Source organism: Peromyscus maniculatus, chromosome 5, assembly GCF_049852395.1.
Source record: "Peromyscus maniculatus bairdii isolate BWxNUB_F1_BW_parent chromosome 5, HU_Pman_BW_mat_3.1, whole genome shotgun sequence".
NCBI lineage: Eukaryota > Metazoa > Chordata > Mammalia > Rodentia > Cricetidae > Peromyscus > Peromyscus maniculatus.
This window is the reverse complement of record NC_134856.1, coordinates 119,421,734-119,440,610: the sequence shown is the minus strand read 5'-3', so window position 1 is coordinate 119,440,610 and position 18,877 is coordinate 119,421,734. Positions and strand designations below refer to the sequence as shown.

At 42.9% G+C, this 18,877-nt stretch overlaps 1 protein-coding gene across 1 annotated transcript in view; it reads left to right on the top strand.

Moving 5' to 3' along the window:
- Nucleotides 1–18,546, top strand: part of Bloc1s5 (biogenesis of lysosomal organelles complex 1 subunit 5) — a 49,353-nt gene extending 30,807 nt beyond the window's left edge. Inside the window, exons 4-5 of the mRNA XM_006972783.4 lie at nt 3,556–3,614; nt 14,470–18,546. Coding sequence (XP_006972845.1) covers nt 3,556–3,614; nt 14,470–14,649 — 239 coding nt within the window. The 3' untranslated portion in view covers nt 14,650–18,546. The remainder of the gene's footprint in view (nt 1–3,555; nt 3,615–14,469) is intronic.
- Nucleotides 18,547–18,877: the final 331 nt, after the last annotated feature.

The window sequence follows — 18,877 nt, the reverse complement described above, 5'->3', positions numbered from 1 at the left end:
GCCACTTTGTAAAACATTTTTTCAGGATCTCATATTCAGACTGGCCTTGAACTTACTGGGTAGCTAAGGATATCCCTGAACTTTTGATCCTCCTGCCTTCACCTCCTGAGTGCTAGGACTCCAGGCATGTACATCCTCAGTTCTGGGGGTGGAACTAGGGCTGTATGTGCTAGACTAGCACCCTGCCAACTGAGCTCCATCCCAGTCTCTCAGATGCCACTTTCTGTGCATCTAGCAACAGCCCTCCTTTCCTTCTGGTTCAGCACTCTCGGATTTCTTCCTCTGACACAGCCCCTCCCACCCCCCATTTCAGTAGTTCTTATTTCCAGCTAAGGCAAGAGCATCCCCTGGCTACATTGTGAGTGTGAGGACAACCTTGGCTACTTGAGACCCTATCTATCTCAGGTGGGGCCATTTGGTAAGTTACTGTTATTTTTCCCAAGTCAGTACAGCTTCTGACACAGATAGGCAAAGAGAGTGTTTCCTGTTGAAGGGTGTGGCTCGAAAGTGATACGAAGTGAGGAGAAGTGTCTACAAAGTGGGCCTTCTCAGGATCTCACTGACCATGAAGGAAGGGAATGTTTCGAGTAGTCAGGTGATTATAATCTTATTTAGATTTTAGAATGGCAAATTTCAGAAGTTCAGAAAAGCCTTTTCTGAGCTTCTGAGGTGGCTCAGTGGGGAAAGGCGCTTGCTGCTCAGCCTGACAGCCTGAGTTCAATCTATGGAACCCACGTAGTAGACTGAGAGAACCAACCACAAAGTTGTTCTTTGACCTGCTCGAGCTCACATGCCTGCACACACGTACGAAATGAAATAAAAAGAAAAAGCCTTTTCTGTTTTGTCGCTAAGTGGCTGGGATGTGACTAACTGCACAGAGAATCAAGTTCTGAAGCTGGATGTTCTTTCCAAACATGGAGACAGTTCTTTAGAGGGACAGAACTGTAGGCTTGTCGTGTGCATCGGAAGGACGCTTTTAAAGGCTGAGACAAGCCACAGATAAGTGTAGTCTTCACACCTCATCAAGGAGACTTTTCACAATAGACAGAGGCTGCCACAGAAAACCACAGCCAATCAAATTGCAGATTTGTAGAGCCTAGTCCTCTACAAATACATCTACATAACACTTCCGAACCTAAGTCTCAGGAAACATTGAAGAAGAGGGGGTGGAAAGACTTTAAGAGCCAGAGGATCAGGGAGTTTGCTAACTAAGAGTGTGGCTCCTAGTGATGTCAGAAGCTACACCAATAAAGTCTCATCAGCACGACTGCCTTAACATGAGCTGAACATGCCAAAGTGGATGGGGAAAAGCCCACAAGGCCTCAACTGTACACAGAGAACTATGAGCAACTAAGGAGTGCTGAGAGCAGGAGAAACAGTCTTCCCAGAGAAGAGCACACCAGCTGATCATCCAGTACTAAATGGTCAGCCCTGAAAACACACATATAAGTGACATTATACAGATTGTGTAGGTTATATCTAGGAATATATATAGATGCTTGTGATAACAATTAATGGACAAAGAGGCTATGGATTTGAAAGAGAACAAAGAGGGGTGTATAGGAGGCTTTGGAGGGAGAAAGGGGGTGGGGGAAATGATGTAATTATAATCTGGAGGAGGGGCTGTGAGACGGGACAGCAAAAGTGGTATGGTCCTACAACTTTTCTTTTACATTGCACTCAGAGTGATCCAGAAATGCAAAGAAGACAGAAAAACAGATTTTTTAAGTTCTGTTCATGAGCCAAAAAGGAAAAAAGACAAACAGGAAATGGTAGTGCCACACTTAGGAACGATGATGTCATACTTACTGCCACAGGAAGAAGGCAGATCTAATCAACTCCTCTCATTTTGTTTTCATATTTTTTGTTAAGGGAAAAAAAAAACTGGGAAGCTAATCCTCAGTCCTTAGATGTCACCTGTGATCCAGCAAAGTTTGTTAATAGTCACCATTGATGCAGCTTTTGAAAATGAGATCCTCTGGCTGCATCCCAGAGGTGGAAGTTCACAGTTTTCTGAAAGAGAAATCACAGTCCCTGCCCTGGTGTGAACTTGTGACCTGGTGTGATCAGGCCTGGGCAGGGGAAGGAAGACAAATAGATGGCTTCCAGAGTCAGCAGCTGTAAGAGAGAGGTGAGCAGAGAGAATAGAATACTCAGCACACCATCACTTGATGCTGCTTGTGTGTGAAGAGTTACTCGTTTGTTCTTGTTTTTGCTTTAGAGATAGGGTCTTTCCTGTGGCTAAGGCTGGTCTGGAATTCACTCTGTAGATCAGACTGTCCTATGGGTCTCTCATTAAACCTGGGTCTTAGCATTTTGGCCAAACTGTCTCTGCCCTCAGTACTGGGCTTGCAGACACAGCAGCTGGAAATCCAAACTTAGGTCTTCACACTCATGCAGCCAAGTCCCCACCCTGTTACATGATTCTTATTTATAATACTTAATGTCTTATCAGATATAAGATATTATCAGTTTACTATGCTTTTTCATGAATGATCATATCCATCCTCATTTGTAAAATGAGTAATAACACCCGGACAGAGACTTGCAGGAAAATTGAGAGGAAAATGTTCTAGGGCAGTAGCAAATGCAAAAGCCCTGTGGTGGGAGTATGCTTGGCATGTTGGAGAAGAGCAAGGAGGTTGGATGTAAAGGCAGGACTTATAAGATGAGGAGCTAAGGGATGTGGAGAGCCCAACAAGAGCAGAGCTGGGCATGTAGCAGGCTCTGCAGACATGTCAGGAGTCAGTGGACAAGCGAGAAGGCAGAAGACCATTCACAACTGGCCAAGGCTAGCTGTTGGCCTGCAGACGAATTGCCTTGTTAGAGTAGAAGCAAAGTTCAGCTGGTCATGGGGAGTCCTACCAGCCTTGGAGTGCTTTCCTGCACTATTTATGACGGGAGTCTCTCCTGAGCCCATCACATGAGGTCTGGGTGGAAGGTTCTCCCTGTACCATCACGCCAGCACTCTGGGAGTTTTAGGTTTTAGAGCATTTTGAATTAGGGGATGCTCACCCTGTTTTAGAATTTTGGTTCTTAAGACATGGAAATGATTTAATGTATTTTCAAGCTGAGGAGAGGTAAATGTTGTAGCCACATCCAGGGTGAGTTAGGCAAGAAGATCGAGTGGAAAGCATTGGAGGCCATCTAGATGTCAAGCCTTGCGTATGAGAGAACAGCAGCATAAGTCAGAAAAGTGAGGGACTGAGGGGCCCAGACCAGAAAGGCTTAATTGATCTGAATATGACTGTAAATTCATCTGGCATTTCCCCTTTTTAGAGACTATTGAGGTGGTTGTTGCCAACTTATTGGTGGGCTTAGTATTTCTGTGCCCTTTGGATTACAACTCCTCAAAGCTCAAAAATGATGTGTTTTTTTTTTTTCCAGCTATATCACCCTGAATGTATTGACAAAAACGTGCTTCTCCTCCAAGCCACCCCTCCAACTGGCACCTAATACCTGTTTTAATATAGTATGTTGAGATCTAAAGAATCCAGATAGGCTTCCTCCTGACCAGAGGCTGCCATTGAACCCCCACTGTCTGTTTTATTTCAGTGCAAGCCGCCAACGACTCCATCTGCAGACTCCAGCAGAGAGAACAGGAACGGAAAAAGGTAAAAATGGGCAATTTGAGCAAAGGGGCCATAAGTTCTCTGAGTTCATTTTCTGACATTTCTGATATGCTTAAAAGACTGAAGGATGGGCCTGGAGAGGTGGCTCAGCAGTTAAGGGCACTGGCTGCTCTTCTACCAGACTCAGGTTCAATTCCCACCATCCACATGATGGCTCACAAAATATATAACTCCAGTCCCAGGGAATCCAGTGCCCTCTTCTGGCGTCCGCCGGCACTGCATTCATATGATGCATAAATACACATCCAGGCAAAACACTCACACACAACAAATATACAGGGGAAAAAAGATTTAAACATGGCTAAAACATTAAGATGTATTGAAAACATGGTGGTACCATCATCTTTTTTAAAAATGTTTGTCTGTGTTCGTTGTGGTGAGGTGTGCAAGTGTGCTTGTTGGCATTTGTGCTTCTGGAGGCCAGAGATGGACATCTGGTGTCTTCCTTAATCCCCCGTAGCCCACTTTTGGAGACAGGGTTTTGTTGACCCTGGGCTCATCGATTTGGGTAGATTGCCAGACCGTGAGCTGCCGGGACTCTCCTGTCTGACCCCCCCTAACCCCAGCACTGGTTACAGCTGCATGCTGCCACTCCCATCCTTTACCTGGATGCTGGGGATGTAGGACCCCATTCTTTCTGAGCAGGTACTTTACCAACGAGCCGTCTCCCAGCCCCCATCCATTTTTAATAATTTGAATATAGACCTTTTTTCAACATTTCCGTATTTTCTCTGAAAGTAATATTTGTCTCACCCAGCCAGGAAAGAGAAAATAGGACTTTTGCTTCGTGTGAAAAGTGCCCACCTGTTGGGACACATAAGCCTTGCCTATGAACCTGAAGCATGTTCAGTGTGGCATTATGCACATTCCTTTAGGAAATGTGGCAGGTGCTCAGTGGACAGTCACGGGGGTCTGTGCAGCCTTAGCTAGGCAATGCGCTGTTTAATTGGAATTGTATCATAATTCAAATGTGGAAAACCAGTAAAAAGGTGGGTTAATGGGGTAATTCACCTGGAAATTTCTTAGTGTTTCTGTAATTTATTTATTGATCTAAATTAATAAAAATACACCTCACATTTACTAGTACAGATGTTGACACTGCTGTTCATTCTGAAAGCAGTACCTGTCTGTGTGTTCATTAACTGAGGTCTACCACAGCATAAATAGATAATGGAATGAGCCTTCCAGAGTTGTGGTTTTACATCCTTTATCCTGTTCTGTATGTCAGTAGAGAGCTTTGAGGCTCAACAATTTTTGATGGTGGAAACCTTCCTAAAAGGACCTGGTATTTGAGCCAGGTGGGTAGGCTGCTCTGGGGTCCCAGGGTCCAGCTCTGGAAGCAGGGCTTTGCTGAGCACAAGGCAGAGTTGTGCCTGGGAGACCCAAGGCGGGTGGAGTGCCAGCATTGTGCGGAGTGAACCGAAGGCAGGGACTGGAGTGGAGTTGCTGGGCTGGTGCTTTACCCGCTGCCACCAGGGGGTAAACACTTTCTTAATTGTCATTATGAAGGCAGTTTCTAGACCCCGGGAGCTAAAATCCAGGAGTCCTAAACCACAAATACTAATAGAAAATAGGCCAAAGTCAGCACTGTAGTCAAGTTACAGAAGCCTTGTGTGATCTTAGCCAGAGGAGTGAGTAGGAAGGCAATCCATGCCCGCCCCGACTGGCAAGTGAGAAGTCAGTTGCTGGTGGGTAGAGGACGGGTTAGAGGGGAAGGAAATGATGTAAGCTAAGAGAGAAGATCGGAGAAGCTGGTGTGCGGCCAATCTGGACGTCCAAATGACAGCTCCGGGATCCTGAGTCCTGTGTTGACACTGTTACTGGGGCACGAGGAGCATTTCTGTTTGTAAGAAACAGGATATCTGGTACAATGCTGGCTTGTTTGTTTTATTTTGAGACAGGATCTGATGTAGCCCAAGCTGGCCTTGTACTTCCTATGTAGCAAAGGATAGCCTTAAACTCCTGGTCTTCCTGCCTCTAGTTCCCCCAGTCTGTGATTTAGACTTCTGCACTGAGCCTGGCTTTACACATGAGTATTTTTGAATACTGAAAGGCTGTTTCACCAAGAATTAGTATAGAGTCAGTGGACCCTGCATTTATAAGGAGATACTCTTATTTTTTCCCCTCCAGATAGTTCAATAAATTAACACTCCTGAAGTTAGAAAAGAGGTGCATTTTCACAGACTAGCAGCAAGTAAAAATTCCTTACATTCTTACTGGGATAAACTTCTAGTCTAAGTCCTAATTTTTTCAGTTTTATGCTTACCTAATTATCGGAGCATTGGAAGTATATGGCTGCAGGTCCTTAAAGTTGTTTGTTTGACTTTATTATCACTCCACTGCCTCCTGGACATGCACGCGCGCGCGCACACACACACACACACACACACACACACACACACACACACACACACTGTAAAGGTGAAGCTCAGGTCCCTTGGACAGCAGGTAGGTACAGATGAAAAATGACCTCTACACACACACACACACACACACACACACACACACACACACACACACACACCATAAAGGTGAAGCTCAGGTCCCTTGGACAGCAGGTAGGTACAGATGAAAAATGACCTCTACACACACACACACACACACACACACACACCATAAAGGTGAAGCTCAGGTCCCTTGGACAGCAGGTAGGTACAGATGAAAAATGACCTCTACACACACACACACACACACACACACACACACACACACACCATAAAGGTGAAGCTCAGGTCCCTTGGACAGCAGGTAGGTACAGATGAAAAATGACCTCTACACACACACACACACACACACACACACACACACACACACACACACCATAAAGGTGAAGCTCAGGTCCCTTGGACAGCAGGTAGGTACAGATGAAAAATGACCTCTACACACACACACACACACACACACACACCATAAAGGTGAAGCTCAGGTCCCTTGGACAGCAGGTAGGTACAGATGAAAAATGACCTCTACACACACACACACACACACACACACACACACACACACACACACCATAAAGGTGAAGCTCAGGTCCCTTGGACAGCAGGTAGGTACAGATGAAAAATGACCTCTACACACACACACACACACACACACACACACACACACACACACACACACACCGTAAAGGTGAAGCTCAGGTCCCTTGGACAGCAGGTAGGTACAGATGAAAAATGACCTCTACACACACACACACACACACACACACACACACACACACACACACACACCATAAAGGTGAAGCTCAGGTCCCTTGGACAGCAGGTAGGTACAGATGAAAAATGACCTCTACACACACACACACACACACACACACACACACACACACACACACACACCATAAAGGTGAAGCTCAGGTCCCTTGGACAGCAGGTAGGTACAGATGAAAAATGACCTCTACACACACACACACACACACACACACACACACACACACCATAAAGGTGAAGCTCAGGTCCCTTGGACAGCAGGTAGGTACAGATGAAAAATGACCTCTCTTTGCACTTTACTGCCTAATGTCAGCTGTTGCCTGGGGTCATCCTGTTGGCCACGGTCTGTATATTTGAAAGGCTTTCGAAACAAAGAGAGATGGGAGTAGTAGTGGAATAAAATAGCCTGTTACCATTAATCAGTAATTCTTTTATGTTAAGACAATTTGTGGAATTCTGTGGGAAGTCAATTGATAAGCGTCATTTGTCCAGATCACATTTCCCACAATTGATATCTAAAAGTACATTCAAGAGAACAATATATGCACATTCTGCAGTTGGTTAGCATGTCTTAAGAACTACCCTACTACAGAGTTGTATTTTGGGCACTAACAGAATAGTGAACTGAAACACAGTTGGCTCATGAAGTCCACTTGCTCTTAAAAACAGGCCATGGAGAGGTAAGGTGGCCAGGAACAGCTGTCAGAATGTAAACTTGCTCCATGTCCACACATCCACTTTGGCAGCCCTGTCCAGCCACCCCAGTGACAAGGAATCGACTGTGAGGGCTTCTGTTTCATCTTGACCACAGACAGTTACAGCTTTAGCTAGTCTCCATTATGATGATGTCAGGAGGGCAATGACATTACATGAAGCCTTGTTCTTGACAGAATTAGAAAGTGCAGAGTAACATGAGTACATATTGCTCTATGTAAAATAGTTTTAGTAGTTTTTATAGTGATACTTCTTACCGAAGTCATTTCCCTTATGCCCATGTAAAGTTCATGTAAAATCAACATCATGTGTATTACTAACAAGTGTTCCAAACCTTTCTGGTGCAGGAGCTCACCAGAACCCCTCAAGCTGGCCTCTGCCGCCAAGTGCTAGGATTATAGACATTATCTGCCATGTGGGCTCCCAAAAGACCGTCCCAACCTCAGTTGGAGTTTCTCTTAGTAGAGTTCCTCGGCCTTGGTGCTGCTGGCACTGTAGCCCGGATGTGTAATGGGGTCTCCATGGGGCTTTCCTTGGCATTGGCCTCTGCCTGCTGGTTGCCATAGCATCTCTCTCTCATCCTGTATTCCCATGCCAAACATCTCTTGAAGATGAAGGGAACTAGTGACTTAGACTAGTACATGCAAAAATGTTTCTCCCGTGTGTCCAGGCTTCATTCATAGACCTGGTTGGAGATATAGATTAGCTTCAAGATCATTTTCTACTGAAATGTCTCTAAGGTGGTACTGCCCTAGGCCAGTTTATGTTTGCTCTTCCTTTCTCTGCTGTAACTTACTTTGCTCATTTGACCCGACAGAGATATTATTATAGCTGTTGTCTTGGCTGCATAGTTGTAGCCTTTTAACTAGTTCTCAGAGCTGTGAAGCTCAGTACTTGTTAACACTAATTCATCTTCTACCCCCGTGCCTGGCCTCCAGCATTCTGCTTTCTGTCTGTATGAATTATGTCATAATAATACACCATAAGAGTGTACTCAGAGCCGGGCGGTGGTGGCGCACGCCTTTAATCCCAGCACTTGGGAGGCAGAGGCAGGCGGATCTCTGTGAGTTCGAGGCCAGCCTGGGCTACCAAGTGAGTTCCAGAAAAGGCGTGCAAAGCTACATAGAGAAACCCTGTCTCGAAAAACCAAAAAAAAAAAAAAAAAAAAAAAGAGTGTACTCAGATGGGCCTTGAACTCACTATCTAGTTGAACATGACCTCAAACTTGATATATAGCAGAGGATGATCTTAAACTTACTGACCCTTCTGCCTCTGTCTCCTAAGTGGTGGAATTACAGGTCTCTATCTCCAGTCCTATGTTTTTTTGTTTTTTTTATGGTGCTGGAGGATTAAACCCAGGATCTTATGCATGCCAGGCAAGCACTCTACCAACTGAGCTATATCCCTAGCTCAAGATGGAGTAATTCTTCAGAATTGGTTTTCAAGGCTTGTTCACATGGTAGTATGCTGCAGACGTTTTGTCCTTTTAAAGGATGAATAGTTATGCAGTTATGCATGTATAATTACATGTGTGTGTGTGTGTGTGTGTGTGTGTGTGTACATTTACTACATTTTTGTATATATATATGTACACACACTCATACTACACTTTATGAGTCTAGTATGGACACCTGGGTAAACCCTTGGCTGTCCTAAATAATACTGCATTGACATGGTTTACAAAATCTACTCATGCCCTTTCCTTTAATTCTTTTAGGCAAATATCCCAAAGTGGAGTTGCTGAATTATATGGCAATTCTATATTTTTTAAGAAGCAATCATAATATTAACATATAGCTATGCACAAACCTTAAATTTTTTATCTTTAAGCACAGTATTTTTTTTTAATATTAAAAAGAAGGCTTTAATATTTATGGCATTAAATTGAAAATTTACAGATTGTATTCTTATTATGACTAAAACATTAAAATTCAAACATTATGCAAATTGTCTCACATTCCTTTCAAGTTTTCCTGTGTTCTTTCACTTTATATTTAAGTATAGTTTCCATTTTTAATTAAGATGTGAGGTTTATGTTTGGATTCATTCCTTTTGTGTGTGAACTTCAAAATGATCTGTTACAGATTTTCTTCATTAAATTACTTTATCCTTTAAAAATTCAGTTAATTCTATTTATGTGGAAATACTCATAATTCTATATCTCATTTCATTGTCCTATAAGTGTATTCTATTTATGAAGACTACCAAGTCATGTAGTAGTTTTACCGCTTCATGGTTCTTAAAATTAAAGATAATAATCACTAATTTTGGAATTCTTTTGAAGAAACATTTCATTATTTTCATTCCTTCAGAATTTTGTATAAATTTTTTTTTCTTTTGTGATATATATTTTTTATTTTATAATACCATTCAGTTCTACATATCAGCCATGGGTTCCCCTATTCTCCCCCCTCCCACGCCCTCCCCTTACCCCCAGCCCACCCTCCATTCCCACCTCCTCCAGGACAAGTCCTCCCCCGAGGACTGTGATCAACTTGGTAGACTCAGTCCAGGGAGGTCCAGTCCCTTCCTCCCAGACTAAGCCAAGTGTCCCTGCATAAGTTCCTGGTTTCAAACAGCCAACTCATGGAATGAGCACAGGACTTGGTCCCACTGCCTAGATGCCTCCCAAACTGATCAAGCCAATCACCTGTCTCACCTATTCAGAGGGCCTGATCCAGCTGGGAGCCCCTCAGCCTTTGGTTCATAGTTCATGTGTTTCCATTAAGAATCTTTTCTAATAGTGGCTAACAGTGATCACATCAGGTGGGATGAATTGAACATAAAGGTGGGAGGCCTGTGATTTTACTTGAGACACCTTTATTGTTTGAATTATTACAAAAGCCTGTTGCTAAAAACTATGTTATTAAAATTAAGAAATGATCACTTTTTTTTTTTTTTTTTTTTTTTTTTTTTTTTTTTTTTTCCGAGACAGGGTTTCTCTGTGTAGCTTTGCGCCTTTCCTGGGACTCACTTGGTAGCCCAGGCTGGCCTCGAACTCACAGAGATCCACCTGGCTCTGCCTCCCGAGTGCTGGGATTAAAGGCGTGCGCCACCACCGCCCGGCCAGAAATGATCACTTTTAACTGGTGGGGGTAAACAATGATGTGGTATGCTTTTCAGAAGCTTACTGTGACTTGTGTGAGAATGTTTACCTTTGATTGAGTCCCTCAGGCACGGAGCTAGGAGCTTGACAGGTGTCGCCTCCAATCTTCATAAACTTCATTTATGAACACAAAGTGTCATTTTCTTCAGTTCTTAGGCCAAAGAGACTTTTAACTTGCTCCGTGTCATGGTGTTGGTGATAGGTGATCCTGAATCTGAAGTGAGGCTCCTGTGCCTCCTCCTAGGTCTGTATTTCTCTCTGTTGAGCTGCACTGACTTGGGTGTTGTCTGGTGGCGGGGCGGGGAGACAGCCTAGGCGGCTGCCTTATGGAACAAATCAAAAGGCCAGCGAAGCCAGTTATGGCTTTTCAGTTACAGAGAAAGGAGAAAACTGACATCTGAGCATGTGTGTTAATATTCCCTGTATTGATTAAAAAGGATTCAGGCTGACAAGGTGGCACACAATAAATAAAGTTGAACAAGGTACCATTTTCATGAAGTGTGTTTATATTTATATGGTGTTCCCTTTAAACTGTCACAGTTTTTGTGGTTTTGTTTTGTTTTGTTTTTTTGCAAAAATTCCTTCAAACTAATGTAATAAGCTCCTCATGTTTTGTTCGGTTTCTGGAGAATTCCAGCCTGTAAGACTAACAACTTAAAGCAATAATGTGTTAAAATGGTTGTTGAAATCATTTCTCAAATGCATTGGATGCAGGAAGCCTCATGTAGCCCCCTCTTTCCACTCTCCACTACCCACTCACATCCCAGTGCTCTGTGCGGCGTATTTTAGGGGGACATTTAACTAAAACCCCATCTTCAGACTCATTTTAATTCTCACTTAAAAACTCTTAGTTCTTGAAAACACTGGACAACTTGGCAGAAAACCTGTAGCCAGAGCTTTTTTCTCTTGCAAAAGAAAGATTTAGCAGCCTGTGTAAACTGCCTTTCCAAAGACCTGCTCTGTAGCCCTTGGTGGGAGAGGCATGGGTCCCCATGCTAAACAGACCTGAGTTTGACTCAGCAGCCCAGCTGTTAGATAAGGGACAGTGAGGGAGCAAAGGTCTGTCCTTAAGCCTTCATTTGTTTGTCTGTAAAATGAGATAGTATGATGTTACAAGAGGGACTTTTAGAAGTGAGCTAAGCAACTAGTTCTGGGGTGCATTTCGTAGGCACTAAGAGTGTATTGGTCTTTCCAGAGCCCCCAGAATATATTGACTACCAGAAACAGTTTCACCTTTTCCCTGGTAATGGTGTGTTGTTCAACTTAGATGATCTTTTAATAAAAAAATAAAAAATAAAAAACCAGAACCAGATATCAGGGTGAAAGCTGAAAGATCAGAGAAGCAGAACAGCCAGCCACTAGTTCTTACCTCTACGAAATCCTCAGCCTAAAGAGAGTGGGTGAGTTCCTATTTCCTCACACCTTATATACCTTTCTCTGCCCTACCATATTACTTGCTGGGATTAAAGGAATGTGTGATTCCCAAGCAAAGGCATGAGATCTCAAGTGCTGAGATTAAAGGTGTGTGCCACCACTGCCTGACTCTGTTTCTCTCCTATACTGGATCAATCTCATGTAGCCAGTGTGGCCTTGAACTCACAGAGATCCAGATGGATCTTTGTCTCCCCAATGATAGGATTTGTGTGTGCCACCACTGTCTGGCTTCTGTGTCCAATCTAGTGGCTGGCTCTGTCCTCTGATGCTCAGGCAAATTTATTAGGGTACACAATATATCACCACAATGGTGCTGGCATTCAAGTTCACAGTCTATTCTCTGACTCTCCTTTTATTTAGTTTTTAAAATTTTAAATTAGAATATAATTACATCATTTTCCCCTTTCTTTTCTCTCCCTCCAGTCCTCCCTATGCACCCCCTCACTCCCTCTTAAATTCATGGCCTCTTTTTCCGATACATACTTGTAAATAAAGTATTTAGTGTTACTGGTTTCAGGGCTTACTACTTGGCATTGAAGAACCAATTAGGGGGCTCATCCCTGGGAAAGTCTTAATTCTCCTACTCTCAGCTTTCCTAGGTTGCCTGTAGTTCTTTGTCTAGGGGTGGGGCCCCATGAGATATTTTCCCCTTCCATATTAACCTGTCAGCTAGTATTATCCTTGTTCAGGCCTTGTTTAGGGAGCCATATTATTGAGATTTCATATGTGTAGGTTCCTTGTCATTTCATGGTGGAACAGTTTTACAGCGGACTTTCGGGTCCTCTGGCTCTTATAATCTTCCCACCTCATCTTCTGAGATGTTCTCTGAGTCTTAGGGTAAGGTTGTGCTGTAGATATGTTAATTAGGGTTGGGCACCCTGTGGTCAGTTGTTCTTTGCATTTTGGGCAGTTGTATTCTGTAATAGTTTCCATTTGCTGCAAAGAGCTTCTTTGATCAGGAGTGAGACTTGCACTTATCTATGGGCATAAGTTAGACAGCTGTTGGTTACTGCCAAGATATGAGTGCCACTGTTGCACCTTTAGGGCTGTCTTGCCCTGCTAATCATCACTGTGATTCATAGGCATCAAATGCTTTCCTCTTTTGACAGTTTGCATAGTACTTCTGATAGACCTCAGGAAGGAAGCTTTCAGGTGAGATACAGCTCAACTCTTCCAAGTGTAAAGTATGTTGTGTCTTCAGCAATTCAGATTTACCTTCAACCTCTGGGAAGCAACTATGGACAACAGCAGTAGCCCATGTTGTTTGGGGAGTCTCGTGGACTCTTAGGAATTGGTATACAGGAGTTTAGAAGGGCTTCACATGTTCTGTCTAGGTTCTGGTAGTTTGTTTCATAGAAGTTAGATGGAATTCATATCCTTTTTCTTTTCTTTTTTACACTATTCTATCTGCATTTTATGGTACTCAAAGCAAACCTTTGTTGGTGTAGAAATGTTAAAAACCATCCTGAAAACAGCTTAGATATTTGACATGAGATGGTGACATCACTTTAAAAACTAGACTGAACTGCAAGATGTTTTGGATTCTCCTCCAATGACTGCTAATACGTGATTCTTTCTAATGTATCAAAAAAATGCTTCAGAAAATGTAAGACAGAAAATTTAACTTCTTACAGTGACATTTCAGTATGTAATTTTAGACTTGATTAAAACTATATGTAGTTGCCAGGTGTGGTGGCATTTACCTTTAACCCCAGCACTCAGAGGCAGAGGCAGGTGGATCTCTAGGAGTTCGAGGCCAACCTGGTCTACAAAGTGAGTTCTGGGACAGCCAGAGCTGTTACACAGAGAAACCCTGCCTTGAAAAACCATAAACCAAAGCAAAAAACCTACCTGTAGTTTGAGAAATTTGGGAGAAATGAAAGTGTGTGGCTGACTTGACTTTTTGTCATTTAATGGCATTAGAAGCCAAAGGCGCTGGTGGTGGAGAACTGTCCCAGTGGTCTCCAGGCTCTGGTTCAGACCCTGGTGCCACTTCAGATTGCTGGCACCATAAAGACACTGAGCATTTTAGAGACTGTAGAAATGTGAGTATCCATGTTCACTTATAGTAAGAAAAGTTTTAAATGTTTCTATATCATGCGTTTATTTATTTATTCATTTATTTATTTATGAGGCAAGTCACTCTGTACCCCAGGCTGGTCTTGAACTCACAGTGACCCTCCAGCCTTAGCCTCCCAAATGTTGTGGTTACAGACCTCATGTATAATGTTCTTAGTGGCTATTGAAACAGTCATGCACTTTTAGCGCTGTCCTATCTGCTGGTTCTTACAATAACTGTCAGTTGATAATGTTCTCTTGTGTAGCTACATATGTCTGAAAGATGCTATGTGGCTTTCATGCTTTCTTTCCTCAGGTGATTAATGACCACTTGACAGCCAGTGAGAAGGGGCGTCTGCTCCAGTGGGAGGAGTTCATGAAAGAACAGCCACAGCGCCGAGCTGAAGTGGATGACGAGCACAGAAGAGCCATGGAAAGGCTTAAAGAGCAATACGCTGCAATGGAGAAAGACCTGGCAAAGTTTTCTACCTTCTAAGAATTTGACCTACAGGGACAGATGAATGAGAAATTTTCTCCCAGATCTTCCCACCAACCACATAGCCTCTTCTTCAAGATTAGAAATATACCCAGTGGCACTCTTGGGTCTGAAAAGAGAAGCTTTTGGAGCCAGATAAATGTCCAGTGGAAGAAGAGTGCTTACATGCCTAAAGGTGATCATTTGAAGGAGAGTGAACATGGGAGGAATGTATTACTAATCAAATGTGGTCTTCTTTTCGGTGATTAGCTTAGATTGCTGTGTGTCCATTTCTTCAAGAATCTGCTTCATTTTCACCACGGGTAAATGGTTCCTCATTGGGGATTAAATGGCAGGTGTGCAGCTGCTTGTCACAGCATCCCTAAGCAAGGATCAGACTAGCCTTTCTTGTGACAGATGCCATGGTGGCCTTTGAACAATGTGCTTGGAGATACCGTATTTTGCAGTACAACACAATACTGTGTGTTTCACTGGGTGACAAGACATGCTAAAAGGTGGCCTTTTAGCATTTAATATTTTCATCTTGTAAACCATGCTTAGGAGAAAATTTCCACCCAAATCTATTTTCACATTAGCATCTCCAAGGATCATCATCTTGCCCATAGGTAGTACTTCCTCCACCTTTAGGTCCGTTTTGCTTAGGGCAGCCTCTTTAAAGACCAGCATCTGTGCATGCCTCAGCTGCTCAGGGAGTAGTCAGCCCACAGAGTCCCTACAGAACTGTGTCGGACTGGCCCTGGACAGACAAGGACTGTTCACCCACACAGCAGGTGATCTGTGTTAGAGGTAAATCCCTTTCGTACTAATGTCTGTTCTCCAGCAGGTGTGTCCATATGGAACACCACTGTCCATCACCACTGTGATCTTTCCATGCTTGCACTTAATCTAACCGAAGAACCATGTTGAACTTCATTGCTATGAATTGAACAGAAGTGCATGCAGTCATTGGAGGAGCTGCATAGCCAGTGGGCATGAGGTGCAGATGAGTCTTTCTAGTATTTTCTGTTGCTCTTCAGTCAAGAAAGGTAAAAAAATACCTCACTCTCTCAGGATATCTCCATGTTCTCACTGCAGAAAATTGACAATGCTTGCCTGTGTAAATGTATGGCAGACTGTGAAAGCTTCATTCTTAGCTCATGTTGAAATGTGATTAAAGCTAATAGAAGAGATGAAATAAGTATTTGAGATTTCTTTCAGTAACACTGAACTTGTGCCAACTTTCTCTGTCTGCTACTGTAGGCCTGACAGGTTCATCAATCATCCTCTGCTCCCTGGACTGAACGAGCACTTGCTGACACAGAAGCATGCTAGAATTTTCTTAATTCTCTCTCTTTCAGTGGATGGAAAAAAAATTTCCAAAAATATCCCACACGTGAAAAGGAAAGGGAGGGGGCCACAAGTAAAAATCCTCTTTGTACCATAGGCACTTTTTGGAATGTCGTTAGTGACCACCACACTATTAATAGCTGCTGTGACCAAATCAGAATTCTGGGTGCTGGCGGACATGTGTACTGTGGTCACTGGACACATAGCACAGCAAAGATTTCTGGTGTTTTGTGTGCATAACAAACAAATACTTTACCTCCTGAATTTGTGTATAACATAAATCTTTCTAAAGAGTGCAGACCAGGGCACTTTCTAAGCTTTCCATACTAATGCACTCAGTTTTCTGTAGCACTGTTGAATTTCTAAAAGGGTCGGTTGGTTTGCTTTCCTGCTGTCCTGTTCAGTGGTGAACACTTCTCCTCTCCTTCCTTTCCAGATCATCTTTGTTACATATTCTTATTTAAAATATTCAAATGCGTAATTGACATTTGTTCTATGTTGGACAGAGATACTAAGGGTTATGTGTGGCTCACAGGATTCTAACAATCAAATGAAATAATATCTTATAATTTTAAACTATTAGGAAATGTTGGTTTGAGTGTATTTTCTGGTTGTAATTGATTTCTCCTTGACATGTGACATTTTCTTTTTTGTTTCCTAACATATATGGATTATAATTCTGTTTTTATTATTGATTCCTACCATAGTTGAAGTCTAGTCAGAGAATACATATTTGATTGAATTGTTCAGATTTGTTAGAGTTTGCTTTGTAGTTTAGCTATGGACAGTTTCACAACTGTTTCATAGTGTATGGAAAATGTACACTTCTGGCTGGGTGTCCGTTAGGCCAGGCCTGGTGTCTACAGGATCTTTCAGATTCTGCAATATGTTAGAATTTCCTTTTCTGCTGGGTTTACTATTTTATCCCTAAGACACTATTAATTTTTGTTTTATGTGTTTGGGGGCGCTGTTGCTAAGTACATCTAGCCCAAACTAGGTGTGTTTCAAAAACTAGAGTTTTTTTTTTCCTGGTTATTTTTAGCTAGAAAGTGTAATCCATTTATACTTCTTAAAACTACTAATATATTAGGATTTGCTTCTATCATTATAAACTTTTAGCATTTATTTACTGGGGGAAGACAGACCACCACATGTGTGGAGATCAGAGGATAATCTGTGGGTGTCAGTTCTCCCTTCTGCCATATGGATTCTGGGGATCAAGCTCAGCCTTACATTTTGTTGTGTGTTTGGCCCCTTTCCTGCTTTTCCACATTCTTCATTTTCTTGCCTTCTTTTGGATAGAATGTTTTTCCATGTACTTCTCTTATAGTAGTTGAAGTTGAATATTCATTTCATGCTCACCAGAAAATTTAGCATGCATTAGTAGAGAAAACCTAAATTTCCTGTTCTTGCCCCTGTTAAACATTGAGAGCTTTTGAACAATGTCTGATTTCCTCCCTCAACTTACAAATCTAGAATTTTAGTTCCCTCTTGTTTGACTCCCTGAGCAGTTTTGTGTGCTGTTTGCTCAGACTTGAGTTTTATTTCCCTGGAAAGCTGTCAGGGTGCAGTTGCAGGGGGATGGTTATTTTCGTTCTCTTTGTCTTAGCCTTGTTGCTTCTGAAATGGCACCTGGCCTCTGAAGTGACACCTGTCTGTGTGACCAGCACTCCTTTGTCCTCCCTTGGTCACTTTCAAGATCCTCCCCTTTAGTGATGGTTAGACATTCCGCTCTCCCAGCACCACCGATTTCTCCCTCAAACCACTGCAAACCGTGGACCACATCCTCGTTATCCCTGTGTGTAACCCAGGTTGTAAGTTCTGACCTGTCCTATGAAGGAGCAAGATCTGTGGCCTCTCATTGCCACATTGATTAGTGCCTGGGGACCCCAGGCAGAGAGGAGAGATTTGAGCCTCCAATACCCACGGTAGCCTACAGCTGCCCTTCCACAGCCCTGGCATGAAAGTTTGATCATTTTGCAGCAAAAGGAAAGAAAAAGACTAAAGTCTGGATAAGAAGAGAAAGAGACACCCGAGTATGGTTCTTGTTTTGCTTTCACCTTTTGAGCACAGGGAAGAGGTTATCTGAGGGTCTAGCAAGAAGCGAGGCTGGCGATCTGACAGCCAGAAAGAGGGGCCTCACCACAAGTGTTTGAGCAACTCCATCTTGGACACCCTGGCTTCTAAGTCTGAGAAGAGTGGTTTCCTATGGTTGAGCCACCCACCCTGTGACAACCAGCGTAGACTGACACCATCTCTGCCTTTTATTCTTGTCACTCGTGTAGACACGGCTGCTTGAAACCCAGACCCTGCCAGCCAGAAGGAAGGGGACACCTCCAGGGCAGTCCCAGTACCAGAGCTAAGTTACCCTGGAGAATTGTGTTGTCTTCCACATCGGCTTCATTTGTTTTATTAACTTCCCATGAACTCAGCTATGAATAAAGAATACAGCTTAAATCACTTCTTGTAGCATTTTGGGGGGTATTCCATAGCCAGAGAGATCTCTATGTATGGAAACGGCTAAGGAAATATGTAGCAATTTTGCCACATTAAAGTTTCCTACAAAAAGAATGTTTCTTTTGATATTTGTGCCAAATATTTTCTATTATTTTTGCTTCTTATTCATGAACAGATTTGATTGTATCTATTTCTACTGTATTTTGTTTGCTATTCATAAGTTAATGAAAGTCAAAATGAGTACAATAGTCTTATTCTAAGTCTCCATAATGGGTTGGTGAAATGGCTCAGCAGCAGGATGCCAAGGCTCTTGACCTGAGTTCAGTCCCCAGGAACCACATGGTATTGTGGGAGAACCAACTCCTGCAAGTTGTCCTCTGACCTGCACACACACACACACACACACACACACACACACACACACACACACTGATAGCCACACACA